This window comes from Eulemur rufifrons, chromosome 8 (genome assembly GCF_041146395.1).
Source record: "Eulemur rufifrons isolate Redbay chromosome 8, OSU_ERuf_1, whole genome shotgun sequence".
NCBI lineage: Eukaryota > Metazoa > Chordata > Mammalia > Primates > Lemuridae > Eulemur > Eulemur rufifrons.
Window position 1 is genome coordinate 67,542,525 of NC_090990.1, and position 27,928 is coordinate 67,570,452.

The window sequence follows — 27,928 nt, forward strand, 5'->3', positions numbered from 1 at the left end:
TTTTTTTTTTTTTTTTTTTTTTTTTTTTTTTTTTTTTTTTTTTTTTTTTTTTTTGAGACACAGTCTCACTCTGTTGCCCTGGCTAGAGTGAGTGCCGTGGCGTCAGCCTAGCTCACAGCAACCTCAAACTCCTGGGCTTAAGCGATCCTACTGCCTCAGCCTCCCGAGTAGCTGGGACTACAGGCATGTGCCACCATGCCCGGCTAATTTTTTGTATATATATATATTTTAGTTGTCCATATAATTTCTTTCTATTTTTAGTAGAGACGGGGTCTCACTCTTGCTCAGGCTGGTCTCGAACTCCTGACCTCCAGCGATCCACCCGTCTCGGCCTCCCAGAGTGCTAGGATTACAGGCGTGAGCCACCGCGCCCGGCCCAGTTTTGAGTTTCTACCCTACACAGTTTTGGCTTCAGTGACTGGTCTGTTCTTGGCTTCATTCTGTGCCTTTCCAAATTGGGTATGATGTTACTCATTAATTCTCTAGTACCTATTGGTTTTTAGAGGGCTTGGGTTCTGGTTTTGCTACACTGCAGACTACTCTTGGGTAAATTAGTAATCTCTATAGTCAGTGCCAATCATAATACCAAAAGACACAATCTTGAATGCCATAATCCCAAATGTTGAAACTAAAGATAAAAATCTCAAGTCTAAAATTTCTAATGTCTAAGATTCCAAAAATTACAATCTGGAAAGATTAAAATTCTGAATGTAGAAATCTTGAAAGCTGAATTTTTGGGAAGAGATTAGTGCATTTTCGGTTGTTTGCAGGATAGTTGCATCATGTTACCTGCATCATGTTATGCGGAACTATTACTTTGTTATTGTCTTATTTGGAAATTAAGCAATTATTTCAGGAAATATGTTTGGGCGCCAAGTTGACTAGGGGTAGACTTGTGGACTTAATTATAGGTGTCAACTTGACTAGATTAAGGAATACCTAGAAAACTGGTAAAGCATTATTTTGGGTGTGTCTGTGAGAGTTTCCAGAGGAGATTAGTATGTGAGTCTGAGTGGACTAAGTGGGGAAGATCTCTCAATGTTGGTGGGCACCATTCAACTGGCTGGGGTCTGGGGAGAATAAACACAGAAGTTGAATTGGGCTCTTTCTGAGAGCTCAGACAGACTTTTCTGCTGCCTTGGACATAAGAACTCCAGGCTCACCAGCCTTTGGACTCCAGGACTTCCATCAGCAGCCCCCTGGCTCTTGGCCATCGACTGAGAGTTACACCTGGTTCTAAGGCCTTTGTGCTTGAACTGAGCCATGCTACTGGTATCCCAGCATTTCCAGCTTGCAGACAGCATATGATGGGACTTCTCAATCACCATAATAACGTGAGCCAATTCCCCAAATAAATCCCCTTTCATATATCTATATATATACACATATCTGTTTGATTCTGTCTCTCTGAAAAATCCTGAGTAATACAGATTTGGTATTGGGGAAGCTGAATTCCTTCTTATTATATTTCTTAGAGCACAGTGGAAGAGATCTGTGAAATTGTTCCCTATAATAAGTTAAATGCATGAGGCTATTTAATGGTGAAAGATAAAAGTTTTAAAGCTAATTATTATTGGTGCTGCAAAAGCAGAAAATCACTTAATGGCAACAGCTGAGCAATAACCAAACTTTCAAATGGATAGCACATAGTTAGAAAATTTGCAGACCACAACCACTCTCTAAATACAAGTGCAGGGAGTGCTATGAAGAGCACAGAAGTGAAAACGCAGGTGAAAAATATAAGAAATGTCTCCTGCCAAATTATTCAATCATGTACAACTTCTGCCCCTTCACATATAGTGCCAATTCATCTTCACGTCATTTCCAATACTGGAAGTATAACTTATGTAAAGAGTTTTAGAAAGTTCTAGTTTGTTTTATGCATTTTTTACACATTTGACTCCATGAAAGTGCATTATCACAACATTGACTTTGTGTGTAAGCATCATGCACGTATGTTAAAACATTAAAACTTCCTCATTAATGAAGAGATATCCTTTTTGTACATATTCATTTGTGAAGGATAAAATTTCTAGAGATCTCAGCTCTATGGGTGACTATACATGAGGTGGTGACCCATGACAATTTTTTATGATCTCATCAAAAGACTTAGGTTTTCTGTCACATTATTTCAGATGACTGCAGTTATAAAGCTGGGTGCAACAACTTTACCAACACTTACCAACCATAGTGATATGTGTTTAACACATTTCACTTTTGACCTATTTCTTTATGAATATGTTTCATCTGCTCTTAACTGATACTGTCATTAGCATATCTGAGTGTTTATGCTTACAAAGATATGTATCTTATTATTGCCTACCTGTCCCTTGTACTGGAGTCCTGCAATACAGAGGAAAAAAAAGCAAGCAATGTTCTCATCCTTGAGAACACTGATGTTTGGGAACTCAAGACCATCATCAACTGATCTGCTAACCACTGCCACAGATGTTACGTAGGTTGGTCTAATTATGGGGTAACCGGATATATACTAAGCTAGAGCTTTGCAAGGGAGAGGGCAGAGGGTAGTTCCAATGTCAGGTGGTTCCAGATTTTAAGAGTGAGATGAATGGACCCACTTTCAGACCTCCTATGGGCAGTTTAAGTGAATATCTACATCTTTAAGTCTCTGAAATGTTCTTGAGAGGAATCCTAATATAGTTCTTCATGATTTTTTTGTTTGGTAAATCATTGGTTACTTGGAAGATATAATATATTCCTCAAATAATGTCTCTTATGAACATTTCATCTACATGTCTGGGCAAAAAGGATTAACAGAGCAGGCCTGAGATTGCTATCTTTACAATGGCTGGCTTACAAAATTGACTCTTGGCTGGTGTCTGGGAATTTGGATTTGGGGAGGGTTCCTACCATTTCCAGAACTGGTAAGAGTGGCTCACTGTGCCTAAACTGTTTGTGCAAACAATATGGTTTATGTTGAACACCTGTTTTCCTTCTGGGAGTCTGGAATTTTGCTACACCATAGTCAGAGGGTGCTCATCTGACCAGCCTCCAGTGAAATATATGGGCATTGAGTCTCTAGTGAGCTTTTCTGGTAGACAATATATCACACATTGTCACAACTCATTGCTGGAGGTATTAAATACATCCTGTGTGACTTACTTAGAGGGGACTCCAGGAAGCTGCACCTTAGTTTCCTCCAGACTTCACTCCATGTGCCTTTTCCCTTTATTGACTCTGCTCTGTATCCTTTCACTGTAATAAATCTTCGTTATGGGTATGACTATATGCCAAGTCCTGTGAGTCCTACTAGTGAATTGCTGAAACTGGGAGTGGTTTTGGGGACCTTTCCATCCGGCGTCCTAAGGTACCTGTGTTAATACTATCTGCATGAGAAACTTGGGAAAAATGGAAATATAACTGCTTTGTTATCCTTCTTTTTATACAGCAGCAGCAGCAGCAGCAGTAGCAATAAATACAACTATCACCATTTAAATTTGATAAATGAACTCAGCAAAGTTCCAGGATATAAAATCAACATAGAAAAACCAATAGCACTTCTATTCACCAACAACGACCAAGCTTAGAACCAAATCAAATCAAAAACTCAATCCCATTTACAAGAGCTGCAAGAAACCCCCCCCCCCACAAAACCTGGGAATAAATTTAACCAAAGAAGTGAAAGATTTGTACAAGGAGAACTACAAATCACTATTGAAAGAAATTGTAGACACAAATAAATGGAAAAATATTCATGCTCATAGAGTGGAAGAATCAATATTGTTAAAATGACCACTTGTATTAACCTGGATGGTACTGGAGACCATTTATGTGGAAATAACACTCATCACTCATTGGAAATCAAACAGGTGGGAGGGTGGAGGAGGGGATGGGTAAATTCACACCTAATGGGTACAAAGCACACTATATGGGGGATGGGTACACTTATAACTTTGACTCAAATGGTACAAAAGCAATTTATGTAACCAAAACATCTGTACCCCTGTAGTATTCTGAAATTAAAAAAAAAAAAACCAATTGGAAAAAAATCAATATTTATTTGAGCTGTAATATGTGTTTTGCACATCCACATAATTCTCAAAAAGTTTTCTAATTAAGAAAGAATTTTCATTATACTTTAAGGAAACAGCCTCCAACACTCTAAATTATTGGCCTATTTTCTTGAAGACAGCATCTTTTTTTCCCAGTATTCCATGGGTTCAATCTGATGATCTTAAAGTGGTGACTCTTGCTTGTTATTTTTTTCTTCATTGTAGTTCTTATTTTTCTCTTCATTTAATAATTTGCATAAGCTCTAGTTTTCCCTTTAATATTGTGAAAAACAGAATCCATAAAGTAGCCAAATTCTATAATGGCGTAAGTCTTATGTCCATGTTCATAAAAATGCCCGAAGACATGCATAGCAACCAATTTGCCAGATGCATTAAACACTGGGGAGCCAGAGGACCCATCAGAGAAACATGTATTGTAAGTGTGTTCCTGTCCCAAGCCTGTGATTGGAAACTTCTTTTGGTAAGCACAGGGCAAACATTACCAGTGGCAGCATGGGGTTCTACCAACCCATCATGATAAAGCTCTAGATACCTTTCTAACCATTCACTTGGAGATATCACAGCACAATGACCCATTTGCTTGACCTGGCCTTCTGGATGACCAATTAAATAAACAAACCAATAGATGGTTGAGGGGAAATTTGTCCAAATGGACCTGGAGGAAATGCATTTCTATTTTTTTAAATTTAAAAATGGCATAATCTAGAGTTTCATCAGATACTTCAAACCATGGCTCGATGGAAAACCAATCATCACCCGTAGTAGAGCAGAACTCTTTATAAGTGAAAGTTACCTTTGCACATTTACTAATTGTATCTGGTCACAAACTTTGATCTGTGCCTTCATTCACTATAAAATTCACAACATGTCAACAGGTGAAAATATAACTGTGATTGAAGACCAAAAAAAAAATGACCATACTGCCCAAAGCAATCTACAAATTCAATGAAATTCCTATCAAAATACCAATGGCATTTTTCATATAATTAGTAAAAAACAATTCCAAAATTCATATGGAACCAAAAAAGTACCTGAATGGCCAAAGCAATCCTAAGCAAAAAGAACAAAACCGGAAGCATCCCATTACCTAACTTCAAATTATACTACAAGGCTATAGTAACCCAAACAGCATGCTGCTGGCATAAAAGTAGACACATAGACCAATGAAACAGAATAGAGTACTCAGAAATAAAACCACATACCTACAGCGAACTGATCTTTGACAAAACAGACAAAACATGTATTGGGGAAAGGGCACACTATTTAATAAATAGTGCTGAGAAAATTAGATGGCCATATGCAGAAAAATAAAACTGGATCCCTGTCTCTTACCATATATAAAAATTAACTCAAGATGGAATAAAAACTTAAGTGCAAGACCTACAACCATAAAAGCTCTAGAAGAAAACACAGGAAAAAATCTTCTGGATTTAGCCTAGGCAAAGAATTTAAGACTAAGGCAACAAAAACAAAAATAGACAAATGGGACTTCATTAAACTAAAAAGCTTCTGCACAGCAAAATAAATCATCAAAGGAGTAAATAGACAACCTACAGAATGGGAGAAAATATTCACAAAGTATGCATCCAACAAAAGACTAATATCCAGAATCTACAAGGAACTCAGTTCAGCAAGAAAAAAACAAACCCCATTAAAAAAGTGGAGAAATGACATGAACAGGCATTTTTCGAAAGAAAATATACAAATGGCCTACAAACATATGAAAAAATGTTCAACATCACTAATCACCAGGGAATACAAATTAAAACCACAATGAGATACCATCTTACTCTAATTAGAATGGCCATTATCAAAAAGTCAAAAAACAATAGATGTTGCTGGTGGGAATGGAAATTAATACAACCTCTATGGAGATCAGTATGGAGATTTTTCAAATACCTAAAGTAGATCTACCATTCAATCCTCTCATCCCACTACTGGGTATCTACCCAGAAGAAAGGAAATCATTATATCAAAAAGATACCTGCACTCATATGTTTATCACAGTTCAATTCACAATCACAAACGTATGGAATCAACCTGAGTGCCCATCAATTGAAAAGTGGATAAAGAAAAATGTTTGCTATGCATCGATAAGAAAGAATAAAATAATGTCTTTTGCAGCAACCTGTATGGAAATGGAGGCCATTATCCTAAGTGAAGTAACACTGGAAAAGAAAAATAAATGCTACACATTCTCATTTACAAGTGGGAGCTAAACTATGGTTACACAGGGGCACACAGAGTGGTACAATGGACACTGGAGACTCACAAGGTGGGGAGGAGAGGAGGTGAGGGATTAAAAACTCCTATGGGGTCCAATGCACACTACTTGGGTGATGGGTACACAGAAAGCCCAGAGTTCACCAATATACACATGTAACAGAATTCAATTTGTACCAACTAAATCTATTAAATATTAAAATTTTTAAAAGGAAAGGGAAAAAAGTAAGTGTAAAGGAAAAGAGGGAATACAAAGAACATGCTGAGCTTTCAACACTTGGTAACTGGGCAGTGTGGTACCTATTACAGGAAACATGGATAGGAGGGATTGGAATGGGTTTTAGAAGAGAATGATGAGTATAGACTTGAACCCAGTGAGTGTGAGGCACGATTTTTAACTTTTATGAAAAACTATACAGATCAGAGGAAACTTTTTGATTTCTTAAACAGACATTACACTCTGTGATTTAGTTTTTGTTTCACAAACCATGGTCCTTAAAGGATTTAAAGCATATCAGGGGAAGACATATGCAAATAAGTAAGGGCAGCAAGTGGTGATAGAAGCATGTATAAAATAGAGAGGATACTTGGAGTGAAATATATAAGTAATACTTGAATTGACTTGTGGAAGAAGAGTAGATACTTGTGAGTCAGAAAAGTTGGGAAGGACACTGTAAGTAATTAGAGCCAGGTGAGCTGTGGCTCATTGTGCTTTACCTCCCGCCAGCTACTCCAAACTGCTTACAATACAGTTCTACAAACATTCTAGGTCCTTTCATGCTTCCATAATTTTTTCTCATGCTGTTGTTTCCATTAAAATGTCTTCCCTTATTCTGAATGCATCACAAGAATCTGTCTTATTTTCAGACTTAGCTTAAGCACACTGAAGTCCTCTAAGAATACAACCAGTAGCAAATATATTTTAAAAATTACCTTTCATTTCTTTTTTTTTATTTTAGCTTATTACGGGGGTACAAAAGTACAAAAGTTCAGGTTATGTATATTGCTGATCCCCCCCATCCCCCCGAGTCAGAGCTTCAGCGTGTCCATTCCCTAGACAGTGTGCATCGCGCTCATTATGTAGGTATACACCCATCCCCTACTCCCAACCCCCACATCTGTCCTACCCCCAATTGGTGTTATTCCAAAATGTGCACTTAGGTGATGATCAGGGAAACCAATTTGCTGGTGAGTACATGTAAACATTTGGGTGCAGGTTTATAGCAGCACAATTCATTTCTCAATTTACCACAGTTCAATATATACTTATTGTCAATGTACAACATATAAGGCATGTGCTCATTGCTGTGGGAGTTTTCTGTAGGGATAGTTCAAGTAAAAAAGTAACTGTGATATAAGGCAATATATGCTAAGGAACATAATAATGTAGATAAAATGCTGAAGGGCTTTTAAAGAAGGAAAGGAAGTGGATGTAACTAGGCATGGAGATTAGAGAAGACGTCATGGTTGAGCAGGTGACCTGAAATGGCTCTTGAAAGTGTTTGGTGGACAATAGGAGTGAGAAAGTGAAGGTCTTTAGAGGTGACAGAAACAGACTGAAACAAAGTCAAATTAATGAAAAAGAGAGATATTTCATAAACAGAAGATAGAGTGAAAATGCAAAATATCTCCAGCTAATTGGAAATACAAGTTTAATGACATTCTCTGAGAACTTTTTAAAAATACTGAAAGAAAAACTCACTAAAACTTAATAGGTGAAAATGCTTTGACACTTAAAGCAAGAATTCGAAAAACATGTATGATGTTCAGAAAAATGTTTCTAGTGAACACATGCACATAAAGAGAAGATTTCACTATTCTTGAAAATATTTTCTGCTTAGTGTTTGTTAAGGAAAAAATGATAAATTCCAGTAAAGTACTTTGGATATATATTTGGTATACACATAAATACAAATTAATTCATTATGTTCACAGTGCACAAAATGAATGAATGGTAGCAACACAATCTGCCTGGCAATTTGAATCTGTTTGAAAGTAAGATTTGAAGAAATCACATTTGTGTTTAATGTTTTTTTCTTAATCATAAAAAACTAATGAAGCAGAATCACATATGCAGACTCATTTAACAAAATCTGGTGTATCTCAAATTAAGTATAACTTTCTAGAACAAGAAAGGGCAAACTACAGCCTGTAGGCCATATCCTGCCAGACGTCTGTTTTTGTAAATAAAGCTTTACCGGGAATAGAGCCAGACTCATTCATTTATGTATTGTCTATGGCTGCTTTTGTATTACAACAGCAGGGTTGAGTAGCTGTGAAAGAGACCATATGGCCTGAAAGCCTAAAATATATACTTTTTGGCCCAATACAGAAAAGTTTCCTGACTCCTATAATGTTTGTAACTCTTAAGTTTCAAAATTTAGGACATTAGTTACATAGGTCCTAAATATTTTTTAAAATATTCTCAGATTATGATTGGCCATCACCTTCTATAAGAATGGTAATGCCAACAAGTGACCCAAGACAACACCTTTAGCTTGGACCCAACATTATTTCCATCAGTCCATCCCATTCTTTGATATGAACAAGAAATGTATTTTCCATTTTATATATACTGAGAATAAAACATCATCAGAAATCTTTGTTATTTTTATTGATGTATAAATATCTAAATAAAAATAAGATAGTGCACTACTAATAAGTACAAATGGTATAGTTTCTATGCAAACACAACTTCAAGGGAAAACCTTTAGTATCCCCTGCCAACCAAAATGTCACCCCTCGACTCCTTCTATATAGAAACAAGGAGCTTTAATTTCCTCCAAAATTAATATTGACACTTCAATATTCAAACAAAGTCAGAGTTTCTCTATCAACACATATGTCCTTATGATGGGTGCCAAAACAATTTTTACTTTTTTTCTTGGAGTATCTTATATAAGAGGACTAATATTTTGTAAAATTATGTATATTATTCTTTTCTCATTTTCTAGATCATACACCACTTGAGGAACAAGTCTTATTTAACTGTACCTCTAGAACACAGTGAATACTCAGTAAGTGTTTTTGATGATATTACACATATGTGAATAAAATAAATGTTTTGCCTGTGTCTTTCATTTTTTTGGTTATAAAAGTCACAATATCCATCTAAAACACAGAAATATAAGTACATGTTGAAGAAAAGCATATAAGATAGACATAATTACCAACAATGAATTTACTTCAAATCACAGAACAATAATCTTTAAACCACTTGATTCTAAATCTTGATGGCCCAAGCACAAATACAGAATTATACTGAATGTGATTTTGAAAAATAATTCTTAGGAGTAAATCCTTAAAAATCAGAAGGAATAAGAAATTATTATTTCTATCAATTCTAAATCAGGCAAAATTATTAAGTTTTTGTTTCCTTAGAAGGCTAAAGGCTAATTGCTCCTGGGCACTCAGCATACTAAATGTTCACATCTAAAAGAGACTGATGCTATTGGAAGCACAAAGTTCCTTTTTATATTTTGAGACAGGGTCTGACTCTGTCACTTGGGATAGAGTGCAGTAGCCCAATCATAGTTCACTACTGCCTCAAACTCTGGGCTCAGTGATCCTCCTGCCTCAGCATCCTGAGTAACTGGGACTACGGGTGAGCGCCACTGCACCTGGCTAATTTTTGTATTTTTTGTAAAGATCAGGTCCCACTACGTTGCTCAGACTGATCTCGAACTCCTGGCCTCAAGTGATCCTCCCACCTACACCTCCCAAAGTGCTAGGATTACAGGTGTGAGTCACCATGCCTGGCCACAAAGTTCCGTTTTAATATCTCTTTTATTTGATTCTTTAGAAGTAGTAGTTTATTGCTATTCCAATTTGGGCAATCTGAGAAACTTTATTAGACTAGGAAGGGTACTGCTTTATTACTCTTTAATATGCCAGGTATGATAAATATTTTGTTCTTTATCAGTACTTAAGTACTAGATCTTATTCCTTTTCCTTGAATATTTTACTTTTTAATAGTTACTAAGTGTACACTTAGTAAGAATAAAAGAAAAAATATACTGAATATAAAATAGGGTCTTTATATGTTGAAGGTATGCTTAGCTTTCAACAACTTCTGTGTTTTTTAGACTGTAGCACAGACACGTGTATCATTTATTTTCCCCATGGATAGAAACTTTACCTTTTTATTTTTATATTATAATCATGTGAATTTTTCTTTTCATTTTTGTTGCTTTCCCCTTTATAACCACTTACATATGATTTAATCTTGGTTTACCTCTTACCACTACTTTTAAAGGATTTTTTTCTGTTTGGTTTGGTGATACAAACAACTTTCTGTAGTCTTCAATTTCTCATACCCTTTAACTTTCATAGCTGTAGGAAAAAAGTACTACAGGAACACATCTAATACAGTATTTATTATTCCCCTAGTAATTTGTTTTGCTATTTACAAAGAGATACCACAACTGTCAGGAAAACAGTATATCTAATAGCAGCCCAAAAGACCCAGAAATCCTAACACCCTTGTAAGTATCTCAGTGGTATTAGAAATTTGCTGAGTTCATTTTCTTAGAGAAATTTCTTTCGTTTGTGATTACAAAACTATTAGCATCTCACTTACAATGTATTAGGTCATTAAACATGAAATGTCCAATTTTGAATCAAAAGTTTAATTTATTATGTCTCAAACAAGAAGCAGTACAATTAATCAAAGTATGTGTCTAAACTATCGACACAGTTTTGCCATCTTAACGGTAGCTTGTTTATGCCAGCAGCAAAGAAAGCTGGAGAGCAAATGGCAATGAGATCGCGAAAGGTGTTTTTCACAGCTTGTTGAGAATTAAGTAGTTTTTCTTACAAGAAGTGGTCCAAAGTCTGGAAGAAGTGGTAGCCACTTGGTACAAGGTCTGGTGAATATAGTGGATGACAGAGAGTTTCCAACTCCAGCCTCTGTAGTTTGAGCAGTGATGTTTTTTTGCAACATGTGGTCTTGCAAGAGGATTGGGCTGTCTTGGCTTTTTAATCACAAGCATCCTCATCATTTTGTCCAACTGATTGCAGTAGACATCTGCTATAATCGATTGACTAGGTTTTATGAAGCTGTAGTGGATAATACCAGTGCTGGACCACCAAACAGACACCATTAGCTTTTTTTGACAAATATTTGGTTTTGGACTGTGTTTCAACACTTTAGTCATTGTGCTGAACGCTTATGATTGTCAAAAAGAATCTATTTTTTATCACATGTAACAATATAGTGTAGAAATGTTTCCCCTTTATGTTATGACAGCAAAGAAAGGCAAGCTTTGAGATGATTTTTCTTTTGACATTTGTTTAATTTATGTAGTACCATCAGTCCAGCTTCTTTATCTTGTTGATTTGTTTTCAATGGTCTAATATTGTTGGATTAGTAATGTCAAACCTTGTTGTTAATTTATGCTTAGGTTAAGATGAATTTGCTTCCCCTACAGTTTTTGGGTTATAATTATCCACGTTGGTCTCAGGTCATCCATGTGGCTCATTTTTAAGATTAAAATTACCAGAACAGAATTTTTTAAACCATCGCATATTGGGTATTCATTAGCCACGTTGTTGATATTTTGAACTGTCTGTGTTGCATTGGTTTTAAGACAGAACTCACATTTAAAAATAATACTAAATGTTGACCTATCCATGTTTGTACAAAAATTGTTCTAAAAAATCTGAAAGATAATCACAAGTCAAAAATGTATTTGAAAGAATGAGGATGTACCTTTATAATAAAATAAAACAAAAAGTGTCAAAGTGAAATGTCACAGATACTATCAAACTTACTACTTAAGGAAATCAGACATTTCATACTTAATAACCTAATAATAATTCACCTTGGAGTTACCTGTACCTAGTTTTCAGAGAATAGTGGATTGAGTAGCATTGTCCTTTTTAAATTCACTTCCCTTTAATTTACCTGGAATTATAATGTCATTATCTTTTCTGTTCATATCCACTGATATGTTCACATACTTTCTTCATTTTACCTTTCGTTGCCACTTACTTACATTCTCTTCTAATTTTCTATGCCTTCAAAGATATAATACTATAGATGAAATTAATTCACTATGACTCTATGACTTTTTAATCAAATAAGTGATGGTATTTATGCATTCCAAAGATGATAAATGCCAAATACATGATCCTAAGACATAATAATTTTAATATGCCTGTGGTTTTTCATAATTGCTTCTCAAACTATAATGTGGTGCTTGTGGCCCCATGACCCCTAACTTAATGCAGTAATAACAGAACAGTATGTATTCATTAGAAAGACTACTGGAAATCTTAAGCTAATTGTTAAGAGGAAGCAGGACAATACTGGGAAGTTAGAGATATCTCCTCTTCAGTTCCAGCTCTGCTACTATACTAGCTGACTTAGGACAAGTTTTTTAACTTCTCTGAAACATAAGTTTACCTTTATACAAAATAGGAATAATAAATATTTCCCAGAGTCTTTATGATGATTAAATAATATAATATATGCAAAGTAACTGGCATATCATAGGTTTTCAATAAATGGTAGATATTTTTATCATATTCAGGTAAACATCCTTCTGATGATGGAATGTATCATGGATACACATTTCACATAACTTTCTTTCCCCTGAGAAAAATTACCACTCCCTGTCATATAAGAGGTATACAACAGCTTTGCAGCTGTGCTATAAGTAGGAATAGCTTAAAAAACAGGAGGTGGTAGATGATGTTCTTTGAGATAAAGGCACTGAAACTACAGAGGCTCTACTTAGGGGCAGTTGGTAGAGTTTTACTTTAGTTCTTCCGATTTGGCTAAATGGTACCATCAGCTTCTGAATCTTTCCCTCAAGGAAATATGACTTCTTATGATTTAGGTAGGTCCCTCTAAAGCTAGCATTCTCCTATTAAAGAAAGGAAAAATGAAACTCTTAAAATAAAATAAAATAAATTCATATCAAGCTAATTTCATAGTAATGTTACCAGATAGCAGCAAAACAACACACTACCATATCAAATGAGGTTTTGTGCTGAGCACTTCTAAAATATTTTTTTCCAGCTCCTTCAAAATCTTTCTGGTTTCTATTATAAATACATTAAATTATGTTTCTATACTTCTCAAAGACTAATAACATTTGACAATATTTTAAAATTAAATTGCCAGCTTGGCTTAGAATATTACAAGTTAAAATTTTATTTTACCCATTTTCAAATTTCCTGACCATTAATTCAAATCTTCCTAACCATTAATTCCCAAGGATGCACTTCATGTTTCCATTTAAAGACAGAACAAGTTGATGATTAGTTGATGCAGAGAAGAGACCCTTGGAATTGTTGATAGAAATTTTGGATTTGAAATCCAGATTGGCTGCTTACTAGCTATATGAATTTGGACACATCACATAACTTCAATAAATTTCAGTTTCCTCATTTATAGAACAGCAATAAGAAGATCAATTTTACAAAGGTTGTCTCAAGATTAAGTGAGATTAATAGGTTATCAATAAATAGATTTATTTCCTCTAATTTCCTCCTCTGAGTCCACCTCTGTTGGGTTTTGAATGAACTGGTTATAATCCAGCTTGGAATGAGCTGTCAGAAGATCTATGATACTAATGGTTTTGCAAGGAGAAGTAGAGCAAAGAAGTAGAGATTTTGAGGATTATCCATGGCCTTTCCTCTTTCATTTAGTATACACTAGCACACCAGAGGGAAGACAGAAAAAAAAGAAAGGACACAGTAAATTGCTCATGAAATCTTGCTAAATTGATGTTAAGGAATGACTGAGGTAAAATCAATCAAATCAGTTGGGTTATATTTTAAGAAATAAAACAATGTGGCCAGACTATAGAACAATCATATGAATCTCTTCAAGTGGACAGAAATGTGGCAACTGAAACGTAACGTAATTAAGGACAATTTATGAAAAAATAAATCCACATTTTAAATTTAAAATAACCAACCAGGAAAGAGTCCTGGTATTCTCCTGTTGATTATTTTCCAAAGACATCTCCAATTTTTCTGTACAGGAAAAGGCCTGCCTGGATTTGAGTATCGTCAATAATAAAGAAAACATAATGGAAGTCATTATGCCACTCATGGAGAAAGCTGTGAACGCATCACCTCTAAAAAACTTAATCTAATTCTTTTTGATCTAACTTCAGAAAGATGTAAAGAAAACTACAAAAAGGTCAGAGAAAAGGAGCCAAATTGGCAGGTGAAAGGAAAGACAGAAAATGCTAAATTCTAAAATTCTTAGAAGTGAGACATGGTCTCTTGGAATTGGAATTATTCTTAGACATCATCCCTATGCTTCCAGAAAATTCCTGATAAATCATAAATAGTTTAGTTATCACAGGCATATTCTATGCTGGGTACTTATTAGACTCCTTCCTTTTTTTGCAGCCTACGTCCAACCTATCACCTCACATATATCTCAAATACATCCACTTCTCTTTATCTTCACTGCCACAATCCTGGTCCAAGTCATCTTTCTCTTTCATTTCAACTACTATAATGGAATTCTGAATGCTTACCCTCTTCTACTTCTACTCCTCACAACCATGTCTGAATTCCCAATCCATTGCAACCAGAGTGATCTTAAAACATAAACTAAATCACGACATTGGCATACTTAGAATATCTTCAGCAATTTTTCATAGATCTTAGGATCGAGTGCAAAGTAATTAAACATGGCCCGGAATGATCAGCTTCTGCCTCCTTCATGAGTATCACCTCATGTGACTTTTCCCTTTGTTCACCAAGGTATATCCACACTGGTTTTCCTTCAGTTCCTCAAAATAGCTAAATGTTTCCTACTTAGGACTGTCACACATAACAATAACTGCCAGCCCAACGGCTAACATTTATCAAGTGTTCACTATGTGACTGGCACTGTGCTAAGTGCTCTATGTGCATTATCATGTTTAATCTTCATAAGAAACTTTATGAGGTAGTTATTTTCATCCTTTTATTGATGAAAAAACAAATCTTTAGAGAAATTAAGTAATTTCTCTAAAGCAAGGTAAGTGGCAAAAGTGGGAAATATATATAGTGTATATTTCAGGAATGTTCTTTCTTCTTATCTTCCCTGGCTAACTCATACCATTCTTTATGGTTACAATTCATATGTTAGTCCTTAAAACAGCCTTCTCTCATCTGATAAGAGATTTTGCACCCCTGTCATAGTCCCTTAAACTTTTCCTTTATAGAATGTATCACAGTTATATGTTTCTTTATGTGAATATTTAATGTCTGTCAAATCTCCAATAGACTGTAAGTTTTACAAAGGCAGGGACCATATGAAGGTGCCTGGTACAATCAATAAACATCTTCTGAATAAGTGATTGAAGATAGTCATCAAACCTTCCAATAATGAAGTGTTGAATCACTCTACAGAAGAGCCTATTTGAGTGTCAGAAATTCTGTTAAAATATCTTTGCCTACACTAAACCAAAATCTATTCCCTTATGATGTCTATCTACTGATCCTAATACTTGTCTCTTGACCAATATTGAAAAAAGCATATTCTTTCTTTTACAGCTCTTCAAATACTTTCATCCTAAACAGTTTAAGACAGAGAGGACCAGTAATTACGGTAGAATAATTCTAGATTTATTCATAAAAAGTGAAATACTAGAATGAGAAAGAAGAGAGAGCATCTTTTGAAATTAGAAACTCATTTAGAGCACATCTACAGAAATTAATTCTTTGTACACAGTATATATTGCAAGAGGTAGACATGAAATATAGATGGGACTACTGTGCTTGGCATGCTCTATCATAATTTGGGTTCTAACTGGTATAAATCTAGAAAGAAAGAAATAAAACTAGAGAAGGTCCAGTTAAAGGCAATTAAATTACTGTATAAGAAAATTCGGCAAAGGAAAAACTATTTTACAAGATTCATGTCATAAAGTACAACCCTATTCTTCCTATATCGCTTAAGAATTTTCTTGGGAACAGAACTCTGGAGTAGATGAACTGTATTTCCAAAACTTGGAAATTAACAAGACAAAATAGAAGCTGGGAATTACCGAGAGCCAAAAATATTCTTTAGGCATTTTATATTGTTGAATTAACTCAATATAGTCAGTAATTTTTTTAAGGAAGCCTTTATCTCCTATTCTTAACGAGAAAGAATCTCAAAGTTGAAAAGGTCCTTTTGCTTGGTAACTTATCTGATGCTTAAAGCATCTCTAACAACATTTATGCCAAACAGCTGTTAAACTAATATTAAAACATCCCAGCATGGTATAATGCAGAGATTTGGATTTGAGTTTAGAGTTCTGGGTTTAAATCTCAATTCAGCAATTTATTAGCTATGTAACTTTGAACTATTAATAGTTACTTACTGAACTCCAGTTTCCTAATTTTAAAAACTGGAATAATAAAATGTATCTTCAAAAATATCATAATATAAAACATCAATATTATACCTGGCACATAGTAAATGTTCAATAACTATTATTTTTCCTTCCAGGGACAAAAATCTACTATCTGCCAAGATAGTCCATTTCCTTTTTGGATAGCACTGGCAATGGGTTCTTATCCTGTGTGTAACTAGTCCAAAACTATTAAGTAAATAACATTTAAAAGTTTAATATATAAGATGTTATGTTAAGAAAAGATGTTCTTCAATGGTATTTTTACTTTGGGTGCTAGTCTTAGTTTATATACATATTTCTTAAGCAATCTGTCACTAAGAAAAGGCAGAATTTAATCTGAGTGACTTTAGAGAAATGTTACAATTATATTTGATAAGAAGTTTTTAATGATCTAATTGACATGAATACTGCATTGAAACTTCCTTTCTCAGCAAAAACAAGAACAAAAAGCTCACTTTCTAGAGACTCAGGATTAACTGTGGCAAAGATCTTTTTAGATTAAACAGATCCCTCCTTATTTTATTAATTAATGATAAATATAAGAGTATAGAAATGTTTTATTGTTTTATCATATGACTAGGATTTATAATTGTTTATTTAAGCTTACAAAACAATTTTGTAGGAAATTTTATTTTTGTTTAAGTCATAAAATAGGCTGGGAATTGAATTTGCTCATTTAAGTTAACAAATGATATCACCTGTTTTGTGACAATCAGTACACTGTAAATAAATCCACTTTCCTTGTGTTAATTTAATTTTTGGCTTTATAAACATTATGTGAGTTCACTTGTTAAAGAATATGTTAGCTGGCTTTCCTGATTGTAGAAAATAAAATTACTTCTAACAGACTTGATTCAAATATAACAGGAAGCCTTGCACTTCCACAATAAAGTAAATTCAAACAACTCAAACTTTATTTGAGGAAAGGAATTATACTTTCCAGTTCATTATCTCTTGGTTCTCTCAACATTTCAAATACAAAGAAAAATTACCTCCAAGCTCTTAAATTATTTTATGATTTAATAAGCTTTTTAATAATGAAAAATGTTAAGGTCAAATTTAGATTGAAGTAATTAGAACTAAAATTGAAAACCAAATATTAAAAACAAGAATATTCCTAAAATCATAAACACAATTTATGCTGGATGAAAACATCATTGTTCACTTTCCCTCATTTCTCTTTTGTATAGTAGATTTTATTTGTTAGTAGAAATACCACAACTGAGTTTAAATTTGTAGTTGGTAAGAATTATTCTGATTCTGAGTCACATGATTATGGCTAATACATCATGGTTAAGATGATTCCTAAAAACGCTTACAGATGACTGAAAAAAAAGAGCATAAAATAAGCATAAAATAAGCTTACTGTTTCACCAATCTTTCCAATATTTCCTTGATCTCCTACTTCTCCCTGTAGATAAAGAATATAAAATTGCAAAAAAATGATTATTTTTCAAATAAGATTATTTGAAAGTTTAATATATAAGATCTTCTGTTTTTCTTTCTAATGTAATTATCTAATCATAGCCTAGAAAAAGGCAAAGGAAATCTAAGTTATTCAAAACTCTGTTATAGTATTCTGTGGAATGTGGTCTTTCCTCTATTTTCGTTCAAATAGTAATAACCCATATTCTTAAATTACATTCTCCTATTTGTGACTTTTAATCACTTTTAAAACACTTTTATAGATAAGTTTTTTAAAAATAAAACACTTATTGAGGTGTACTCTGTAAAACATAGAGTGGTAGGCACTGTGAAAGATATTAAGAAGAATAAAAATAAAGCCCTTGCCCACAGGGATGCTGTATTTGCTCAGGTAGAACAGAAAACATGACACAGATTAAGTACTAAAGGAGCTCTGTGATCAGGCAGCCTGTCAGCTGGGGTAGCTAGAGCCGGCATCACTGGAGAAGCAACACATGTTCATAACCCCTGAACCACAATGTTGCAGTCCATAAAGCTCTGAAAATCCAAAGTTTTTCACAACTCATTTGGTGGCACACTTGACCTAACCTGAATGTATTTGGCAGCAATACTTAATTTGATCTGAGTTCATGTATAGCTTTGATTTATTATAATTAATCTGAACATCCTTACATTTTACCATAAAAATATTAATGTACCTGAGTATGATCTGCTGTCCCACAGCCTGCTGGCAGTGTTAAGTAAAATACAATCTATGCACCATATTACTTTTCAAACAACCTAAACATTATTAATTTCAAATAATGCATCATAAAACTGTATTTGAGCTGGGCCCTGAGGAAAAGGTGATACTTACACTGGTGATGAGACAGGGCCATTTTTAGTGGTGGGGGATGGCATGAGCAAAGGTATAGATTAATGAAAGATAAAAGATTAAGTTCAGAGTACTACATAGACTGACTCTAACAGGAACGTACATTTTGTTTAGAGAAATAGAGGACTAAACCATCAATTACTATCTACAAATTAACAATTATATTACAGCGTAGAGTAATAAGATTTTAAGACACTGAACAATACTGTAGCCATTAATATGTGGCTATCATTTAAAATGGGCTAGTCTGAATTGAAAGGTGATGTAAGTATAAAATACATGTCAAATTTCAAAGACTTTGTACAAAAGAATATAAAATACCTCATTAATAATTTTAATATTGATTACATGTTAGATATTTTGATATCTTGGGTTAAATAAAATATTATTGAAATTAATTTTACCTGTTTCTTTTTACTTCTTTTTTGTTTGTTTTTTATTTTTACTTTTTAATGTGGCTCACATCTGTGGTTCACATTATATTTTGATAGTACTGATTTTAAGCACTGAAACCAAATATTCATCAAGAGTAATAAACTTTCAAAGTCTACACAAATTTTTGTCTAAATTTCGGTATTCAGATAAATGGTAAAGAGTAATCCACTGCAGTACGTTGTAGTATCTAGTTTTTGACAGCTCATTAGACAGCTTTCATAGAAAGTTTATGACAGGATAATATACAGATTATTTATTTTCATATTTTTCCATCCTTACCCATAAGTTGCCCCTCTCAAATTCCAAGAAGGAAGATGAACCCTTTGTGCTACTTAGCGTTAGGGGAGGTTTGTGTTAATAGTCAGAAAGCAAAGTTGTCTGCAGATTATTTGCCTTCTTGGTTTAATTTTCAGAGAGCCTGAAGGCAAGAGGTGACTTGTCTCTGAGGACAATGACGGAGAGAATATTTCCCCAGGACTAGGAAGAGAACAGAGATCCTAGGGTTCTGTGAAAGGTGGTGATCCTTAACCAACTCCCCCTGAGAGCACCCCCTGAGAGGTCTGATCCTTAAGATACACTGAAACACAAATTTCAGTGGCAGCTAGGGAGGAATGAATATTAGAGAACTTCCTCCTTTTACTGAGTAACACAGAAGCCACCTAGATTCTGGTGTGATTCTAGAGAGAACACACGATATAGATAATGACTGAGATTCAGTTTCTTGCCAGTTTTACTAGGTGGTAGCTCACAGTTGAATTGCCTAGAACTATCTGGCAATACAGGGATTAATCCCAGTAAAGCACAATTGATTAAGCTGTCTGTTTATAAAACTCTTCTATTTTTGAAGAGTTTTTGAATATAATTTGAGAAAGAATCAGGTAAACATATTCCTTGAGGATAATTTCAACCATAGGCATGCTGACATATTAAAAAATACTTTAGCTCATATTTCTTTATTTATCTTGCAAAGTATTTAGCTTTTCCTTAGATTCCAGCATCATAGAAATAACATTTAATATAAAGAACTCCAGCCTTAGGAAAATTAGCAATAGTGGTGTGAATTTTTTCAATTCTTAAATTTTAAATTTGCGAAAATCATTAATTCTTATAAGCTAGTTTCTTTCAGGCCTTAATGCTGTCTATATACATTAAACCACAGCATTACTTTATATTTATTGGTGTTATAAAAAATCAGCCAAACCTTGGAAATAAAGCAAAAAGTGGGTGATACATCTTTTTAGTGTCATAAAGTGATGAAATCTACCCAATGATTACCTAGGGAACACACTCAGCTAAACTCAATGTTTACTTGTGATTAAAAGCCCCAGACTTAGTAAAGTTATATTACTTGTAGATTTCTGCTCCCAAATCCACAATAATCCAAGTGATATATTATGGTGGGGTAGATCAGGGTGGTAGTAGAGGAGGCTCTGAAAAGTGGTAAGATTCTGGACATAGTTTGAAGGCAGGGCCTCCAATAGAATAGATAACTATCGAAATTATAGTTTATTGCCCTGTATCTAAAATACAGATCTTATCCTAACACTTCTTTATTCAATTCAATATACAAATATTTAGTTATAGACACAGTCATAGATACACATGTTGAGTATCCCAAATCTGAAAATCCAGAAGCTGAAACTTTTTGAGAGCTAACATTACACTCAAAAGCAATGCTCATTGGCGCATTTTGGATTTCAGATATTTGAATTTGAGATCCTCAGTTGGTACATATTATTACAAATAATGCAAATATTCTCAAATCCAAAAATTCTGAAATCCAACACGTCTGGTTCCATGCATTTCACATAAGAAATACTTAACCTGTATATAGGTAGATATAGATGTAAATATATAGATTCTCAATTGTATGAAAGTCACAATTTTATCTTTTTAATGATTATACTTTAAAACTGATAATAAAGTCAGTTGCTTTACCTTTAAGCCTTCTGGTCCTGGTTCACCTGCATATCCCTTTTGACCTGGTTTTCCCTAGAAGAGAAGAGAATAAAAGAAAAAAAGAGATATGCTTAGTCATTCTCATTTTTAAAAATTTCCTAAGATTTATGAAATTTAGATTATTCTTATAAAATGAATAAGTAATTATTTGATAAATGTATTTTATCATACTCATTAGCCATTCATTCTACAACTATTTGGCTGTCCACTAAGTGCCATGCAGAGTTCTGGGTGCTGAGGATCGAGGAGTATACTAAACACACCTGCCCTCATAGAACTTGTATTTTAGTGGGGATAACAAGACTTTTAAAAATAAGTAAAATATATAGCATGTTAGGTAGTGCTAATATGAAGGACAACAAATTAAGCAGGGAAGAGAGATATAAACTGCTGTGAGAGTTTTATTTAAAGTTTTCATAAGATTACCAGGGAAGAAGACCTCACTGAAAAGGTGGCATCTGAATAGATACTTTAAGAAAGGGACAAATTATGTGGCTATCTGAAGGGAAAGTATTCCAGGTAGGGGGAAAGAGCAGGTACAAAGGCACTACTCCTGGGATGCACGTGGTGTGTTGGAGGACCTATGAGCTGGAGAAGAATTAAGAGAAGATCAGTAATGAGATGAGGTCAAAGTAAGGAAAGAGGGCTGGGAAGTCAGGTCATGTAGGGCCTTGGGAGTTACAGGAAGGGCTTTGGCTTTCACTCTGAGACAGGAAGCCTTTGACAAGCTTTGACAAGAAAACTGATAAGCTCTACATTTTAACAGTATCACTTTGATGCAAGTACAGAAGCAGGGAGTACAAGTAACAGTCTACCACAGTAATCCAAGTGCTATATTATGGTGGTGTAGATCAGGGTGGAAATAGAGGAGGCTCCGAAAAGTGGTAAGGTTCTGAACATAGTTTGAAGATAGAGCCTCCAGGAATAGCTGGTAGGTTATGTGTGGGACGCAGGAGAAATAGAAGAGCCAATAATGAACTCAAGATTTTTAATATGAGTAATTGAACAGATGAAGGAGGAAGGCTAAAAAGAACAGGTTTAGAGAATAAGTTAGAAGCTGAGTTTTGGACATTTAAGTTTCATAGGCTTGTTAGGCACCTAAGTGGAGAGAGATTCTGGTAGTTATACAAATCCAGAGTTCAGCGGGTAGAAGGTTCTGATTTGAAGTTATAATTTTTGAAATCATCAACATTTTGGTGGTATTTAAAGCCATAAGACCAGAAGAGCTCATCTAGGCAGTGAGGGTAGACAGAAATGAAAAGAAGGTCACAGACCAAGCCTTGGGGCACTTCAACATTTAGAATTTGAAGAAATGAGGAAAATATGAAATTTGATGCTAGAGAGTTAGGAGGAAAATCATGCAAGTGAAGAAATTGTTTCCAGGGAGAGTGATATTGTCAAATTCTGAGGACATGAGTGCTGAATAATATGAGGATTATGAGGATTGAGAAATGACCACTTGATTCAGCAACACAGAGCCCACTGATGATCTTTGAAAGACCATTTGTGTTGGAGTGGTGGGTACAAAAGTTGTTCAAGCACATAGATAGAAGAGAAAAATGGGAAAGAGCATGTACAGAAAACACTTTTGAGGAGTTTTACTGAAAAGCAAAGGAGCAAAATAAGTTAATACCTGGAAAGGGTCAATACAAGTTTTATTTTTGTTTTTAAGATGGAAGAAATAACATGTTTATATGCTGATAGGATGATCCAATAGAGAGAAAAGAATTAACATACAGGAGAGAGAGAGGAGAACTTCTGGACCAATGTTCTTGAGTACACAAGAGAACAAGGTATGTAGTGAACAAGTGGAAGTTTAGACCTTAGCTAAAAAGATGGCCTATTTATCCACAATAACAGGAGAGAAGGCAGAGTAGTAAATGGGCATAGAGGGAGGAGGGTAGATGCAATGACAGAAAATTGTGAAAGTTCTCTTTTGATTACTTCAATCTTCACAGGGAAGTAGGAAGCAAGGTAAAGGTTCAGAAAGAGGATGAGAGAAAAGTCAATGGAGTTTGAAGAGAGAAAAAGTATGAAATAATTTAGAAAAGTAAAAGAATAAATGAGTATGAAGAGAGAATTCAGAATGTAATCAAAGGGATAATTATAATGTCTTAAACAGGATGAGGAGGGATTTGGAGTCTAGAGGGAGATAAGGAAGAACGGAAAAGCAACAGGACTAATGGATTGAAATTCCTATTGGGGCTGCTTAGATTGGACTCTAAGAGAAAATATATTAGAAAGAAAGAAGATGGTGGTTGAGGAGTGGAAAAGATCACTGGAGGAGAGAAAGTCAATATCCTGGATATTGGCTGTATTAACCCATAGTATATAGCTTCTAATATCAGTCAACTGCTATCTTATTATAAAATATTTGACTAGGGAGATCCCTGTGCCTCAACTAATATGGGTGACAAACTCAAATCTATGAGGAAAAAAGGGGTGAGGAAAGACTGCTACATAGAACACTAATTAATAGTATCTACCAGGCATTCTATATTTGGATTTTACTATTGTTGTCTGTTAAATACTCTCATACTTTCCCTTCTTAAAATACAGTGAAACAAAACAACTCTCTGGATCTCATTCTGTTTTGACCACATACAAATCTTTAGCAACTTAAAACTGTATTTAGGACTTCTAGCCAAAAAGTTCTTCTAATTTTTGCTTCTGCCTTGATGAAATTATCTAATGATTTTCTGCCAAGCACAAAACAGAGCAAAGAACTGAAAATCATCCTATTTTTGTTAAATATCAATTTTTCTCTAATTTGGTGAGATAGGACAAGAAATCTAGTTAAGAGTCCAAATGATTGCATCTGTCTATATTTACAAAATAATTTCAGTAATCCATTTTTATTTACACTGTTTGGAAAGAGCCTTTGTGAGAATATTCATTTCATGTTTAATAGCATAAAATTCAGGCACTACAGTATATTAAGAAATAGTTATACATCATATCTACATTATGGAAAGAATCTCATCGGAATCTGGCATCAGCACATTTATAATTTCTTTGAAATCAAGTAATTCAGAGCATTAGTAGCGGAGTTATAACTTCTGTTCCTATTTAAATTCTATCATACTAGATTGATTTTGAGAATTTTTTTTGTTATACTGAAATCTTATTTTTATATCTAAAAAATGGGGGCAATATCTTTTACAGTTGTTTCAAGATTAGAGATGATTCATATGATATACTTATAGCAATTCCAGGCCCCAAATTGATTTTCAACCAACCGTAGAAAGAATAATAATAAATAAATGATAAATATAAAAACTGAGTAGACAAGAGGTGAGTATGGTTCCCCTATTTTCCAGGGGAAATAAATTGGTTTTAAATAAAATCAATTTCACTGGGCTCAAATATTTTTTTCTGTTATGTAACTCTCCTTGAAAAAAATAAAATAAAAATTCTTTTTCTTTCAATTGGATAGTCGCAATATATGTACTAGTGGGGTAAAGATGCAAAAGAAATAATTATTGTCACTTTAAATGTGAAAATGTTCTAAGAACCAGCACTTTATGTATTATGTTCTCAAGAAAAGAGAATGAGATATATTTCATGTGAATCTAATGCCTCTTAAAGTAAATGTAACACATATACCTTAATTATTTCATGATAATGTAAACTGGTCATGATACCAAAAATGCTTTAAGAATTCATTTCAGAATCTGAAAACAATTCATATATAACCACATGGTATTACCTGATGAAATTGGCAGAAAATTCATATTATTAGCTTTCCATAATTTTACTAACACACTTAGAAAACAGAAATTCTCAGAATATTAATAAAATGGCTAAAGTATTTAGCTTCCTATTACATTTTCAGAAATTTATAAATAATTTGCACAAATTACTAGGACTGAAAGACCACTGAAAAAAACAAGTAAATATGTGATAGGCATGATATCATTCAAAATATCCCCGAGAATTCCAGTTACTAGCCTATTTTATTTTAGTAGGTTTTATAGCTATAGCTTGTTTTAATTTTTGTCTTTTGCTATAATTTAAAATTTTATGCTATTAAAAATACACAACAGCTGATTTCAAGAGAAGCATGTGGGAAAAATTATTTATATCATACTTACTCTTGGCCCCAGTTCTCCAAAGGGTCCAATTGGTCCTTCTTCTCCCTTAAAAAAAATGAGAACATATCATGGCCTAAAACAAGCATTTAAAAATGTAAACCCTTATTTTCTCTATTTATTCTGAAGTGTGAAGCTCATTCTGAGATGTGGTGACAATAATGCTACGATTTTCTTATATTTTAGAACTGTGTCACCCCGTGACACTTTTTTGCATGACAACCGCACATCTACCTTAAGAGGGACATATATTAATACTATTGGGTTATTTGTTTTATTTTTAATTATTATGGGCACATAATAATTCTATATAATTATGGGGTACATGTGATTTTTGATACAGGTATACATTGTATAATGATCAAATCAGGGTAATTGAGGTATCTATCACCTCAAGAATTTATCATTTCTTTGTGTTGGGAACATTCCAATTCCACTTTTTTGGTTTTTAAAATATACGACAAATTATTGTTAACTATATTCACCCTGTTGTGCTACCAAATACTAGATCTTATTCACCTTATTCATTCTATCCAACTGTATTTGTGTACCCTAACCACCCCCACTTTATCCCCCCGACCATGCTACTATCCTTCCCAGCCTCTGGTAACAATCAATCTGTTCTCTGTCTCCATGATTTCAATTTTTAAACTTTTTGGCTCCCACATGTGAGTGATAACATGTTAAATTTGTCCTACACCTGGCTTATTTCACTTAACATAATACCATCGAGTTCCATCTGTGTTGTTGCAAATGATAAGATTTCATTCTTTTTATGACTGAATTGAATTCCATTGTATATTTGTGCCACATTGATAGATGATGCAAGGTATATATAGAATATTATGAGTAGAGAAGAGTGAAAGTAATTAGGGTATCACAAACCAGGATGATGAATCACTGAGACCATTAGTTACAGATAATCTTTAATTTTTTGGGTTTAGTATCTCTCTGACACAGTGAGGAACTGGACTAAGTTCCTAACAAAAGAAAATAAATATACATTGGTAAATTAAAAATTTACTTATATAGAATATGTTTGCTGTAGGCACATTTTGATACTTCCTTCATTCAATAACTATGTTTTTGAGTCTCAGTTCTCTCTTAAGCTCTAGAAATACAAAGATATATCAGATCCCATCTAATGGGAGCTAATGTCTAGAGCTTATCTTTGACTAATTTATAGGTCCAGTATTCTTAGGGTCAAATCAGCTATAATGTTACAAAATATAAAAATCTGGTATATTCTTATTAGGATCAAAAACTATACGGTGAGACACGAAAATGAACTTTTATCTATTATTTTCTAAGAGAATAAAAACGTAATAAATGTTTTCACTCCATTTACAGACATATTTACCTAATATACTGATTTACCTTTACATAAATAGTTGATGTTACCACATCTGAACAACATATATAGACCTTGCTAGAATCATATAGTGTATCTTATTCATTTGATAAACATGTTCCTTAATTCATAACTATATTAAAATATAATTTATTGGGTTACAAATATAAAATAGTCACAAATAGTAAATATAAGTTCTAGTACATATGAGTGAGATTCTGGGTTCATATTCTTCAGACATTCCATTGGAGATCATTGACATAAATCACTTAATGAATTCAGAACACTGTAAAATGATTCTAAATATCCTATAACTGCCAATATAAAATGGCAACTCAAAATTCTCAATAGCAAAAATTGTCCACACTAATACAATCATTGCTTTAAGCCAAAATTAAAGTCCCATAATAAATAAAAAGGTAAAATTTGAACTAAAAACCTAGCTGACTGGATATTCATTTCCTCCATACCTGAGTTCCTTTGAGACCTGCAGGTCCAGGAGGCCCTCTACTTCCCAGGAGTCCCTATAAAAGCAATATAAGAACACACAATAAAAATTCTAGATCAATTGACATTTTGATCAATCAGAATTAATCTAGAAAAGGGCAATACTAATTGGTATCATTCATTTCCCACTAAAAAGTTATCAAAATAGGGGTAGGAACATAGATGAGTAGAAAACCACAGGGCATCCAAAACATTGGGAAACAGGATAAAATCATTTTTAAACAGTATATTAAATAATCTGCTTGGTATGCTATTCTTCAACCTCCAAACAACTTTTCAGAAAAAGCATTTCTAAATTTAAAGTAATGGGTCCAATTGTTAAGCTGGTAATAGTATAATAAATATATAATAGCGTGTCCACAAAGTCTGAAAACAGACAAAGGGGATAAATAGTGTTTTAATATCTGTGAAGAAACCAGCAGAGTCTGGAACTCATTACTTGCTAGTTGAATAATTCATTAGTTCTTCATTACTCATTAGTTGAAGAACAAAATGTTATTTTCAAGACAAGATGGTAAAAAGAGAAGGGCAATTTGCAGAAGAAAATGACAGTATGAATTGGGCCAGGAATTTCAAGTCTATAAAAAATATTTTGTTAAACAAAATACAAGTTGTTAAAAATTAATTGCTCTTTGGATGAAAACCTGTTCAAAGTAACTATTTAAAAAACTTCCTAA

At 33.8% G+C, this 27,928-nt stretch overlaps 1 protein-coding gene across 2 annotated transcripts in view; it reads right to left on the reverse strand.

Annotated features, from left to right (window-relative positions):
- The window catches only part of COL24A1 (collagen type XXIV alpha 1 chain), a 331,682-nt gene that overhangs the window by 163,133 nt on the left and 140,621 nt on the right, over positions 1 to 27,928 (reverse strand). For both annotated transcript variants that reach the window (XM_069478155.1, XM_069478156.1), the window contains exons 21-24: positions 27,215 to 27,268; positions 25,397 to 25,441; positions 21,282 to 21,335; positions 17,976 to 18,020 (exon numbers count right to left, since the gene is read on the reverse strand). In XM_069478155.1, the coding sequence (XP_069334256.1) occupies positions 17,976 to 18,020; positions 21,282 to 21,335; positions 25,397 to 25,441; positions 27,215 to 27,268 (198 nt within the window). The remainder of the gene's footprint in view (positions 1 to 17,975; positions 18,021 to 21,281; positions 21,336 to 25,396; positions 25,442 to 27,214; positions 27,269 to 27,928) is intronic.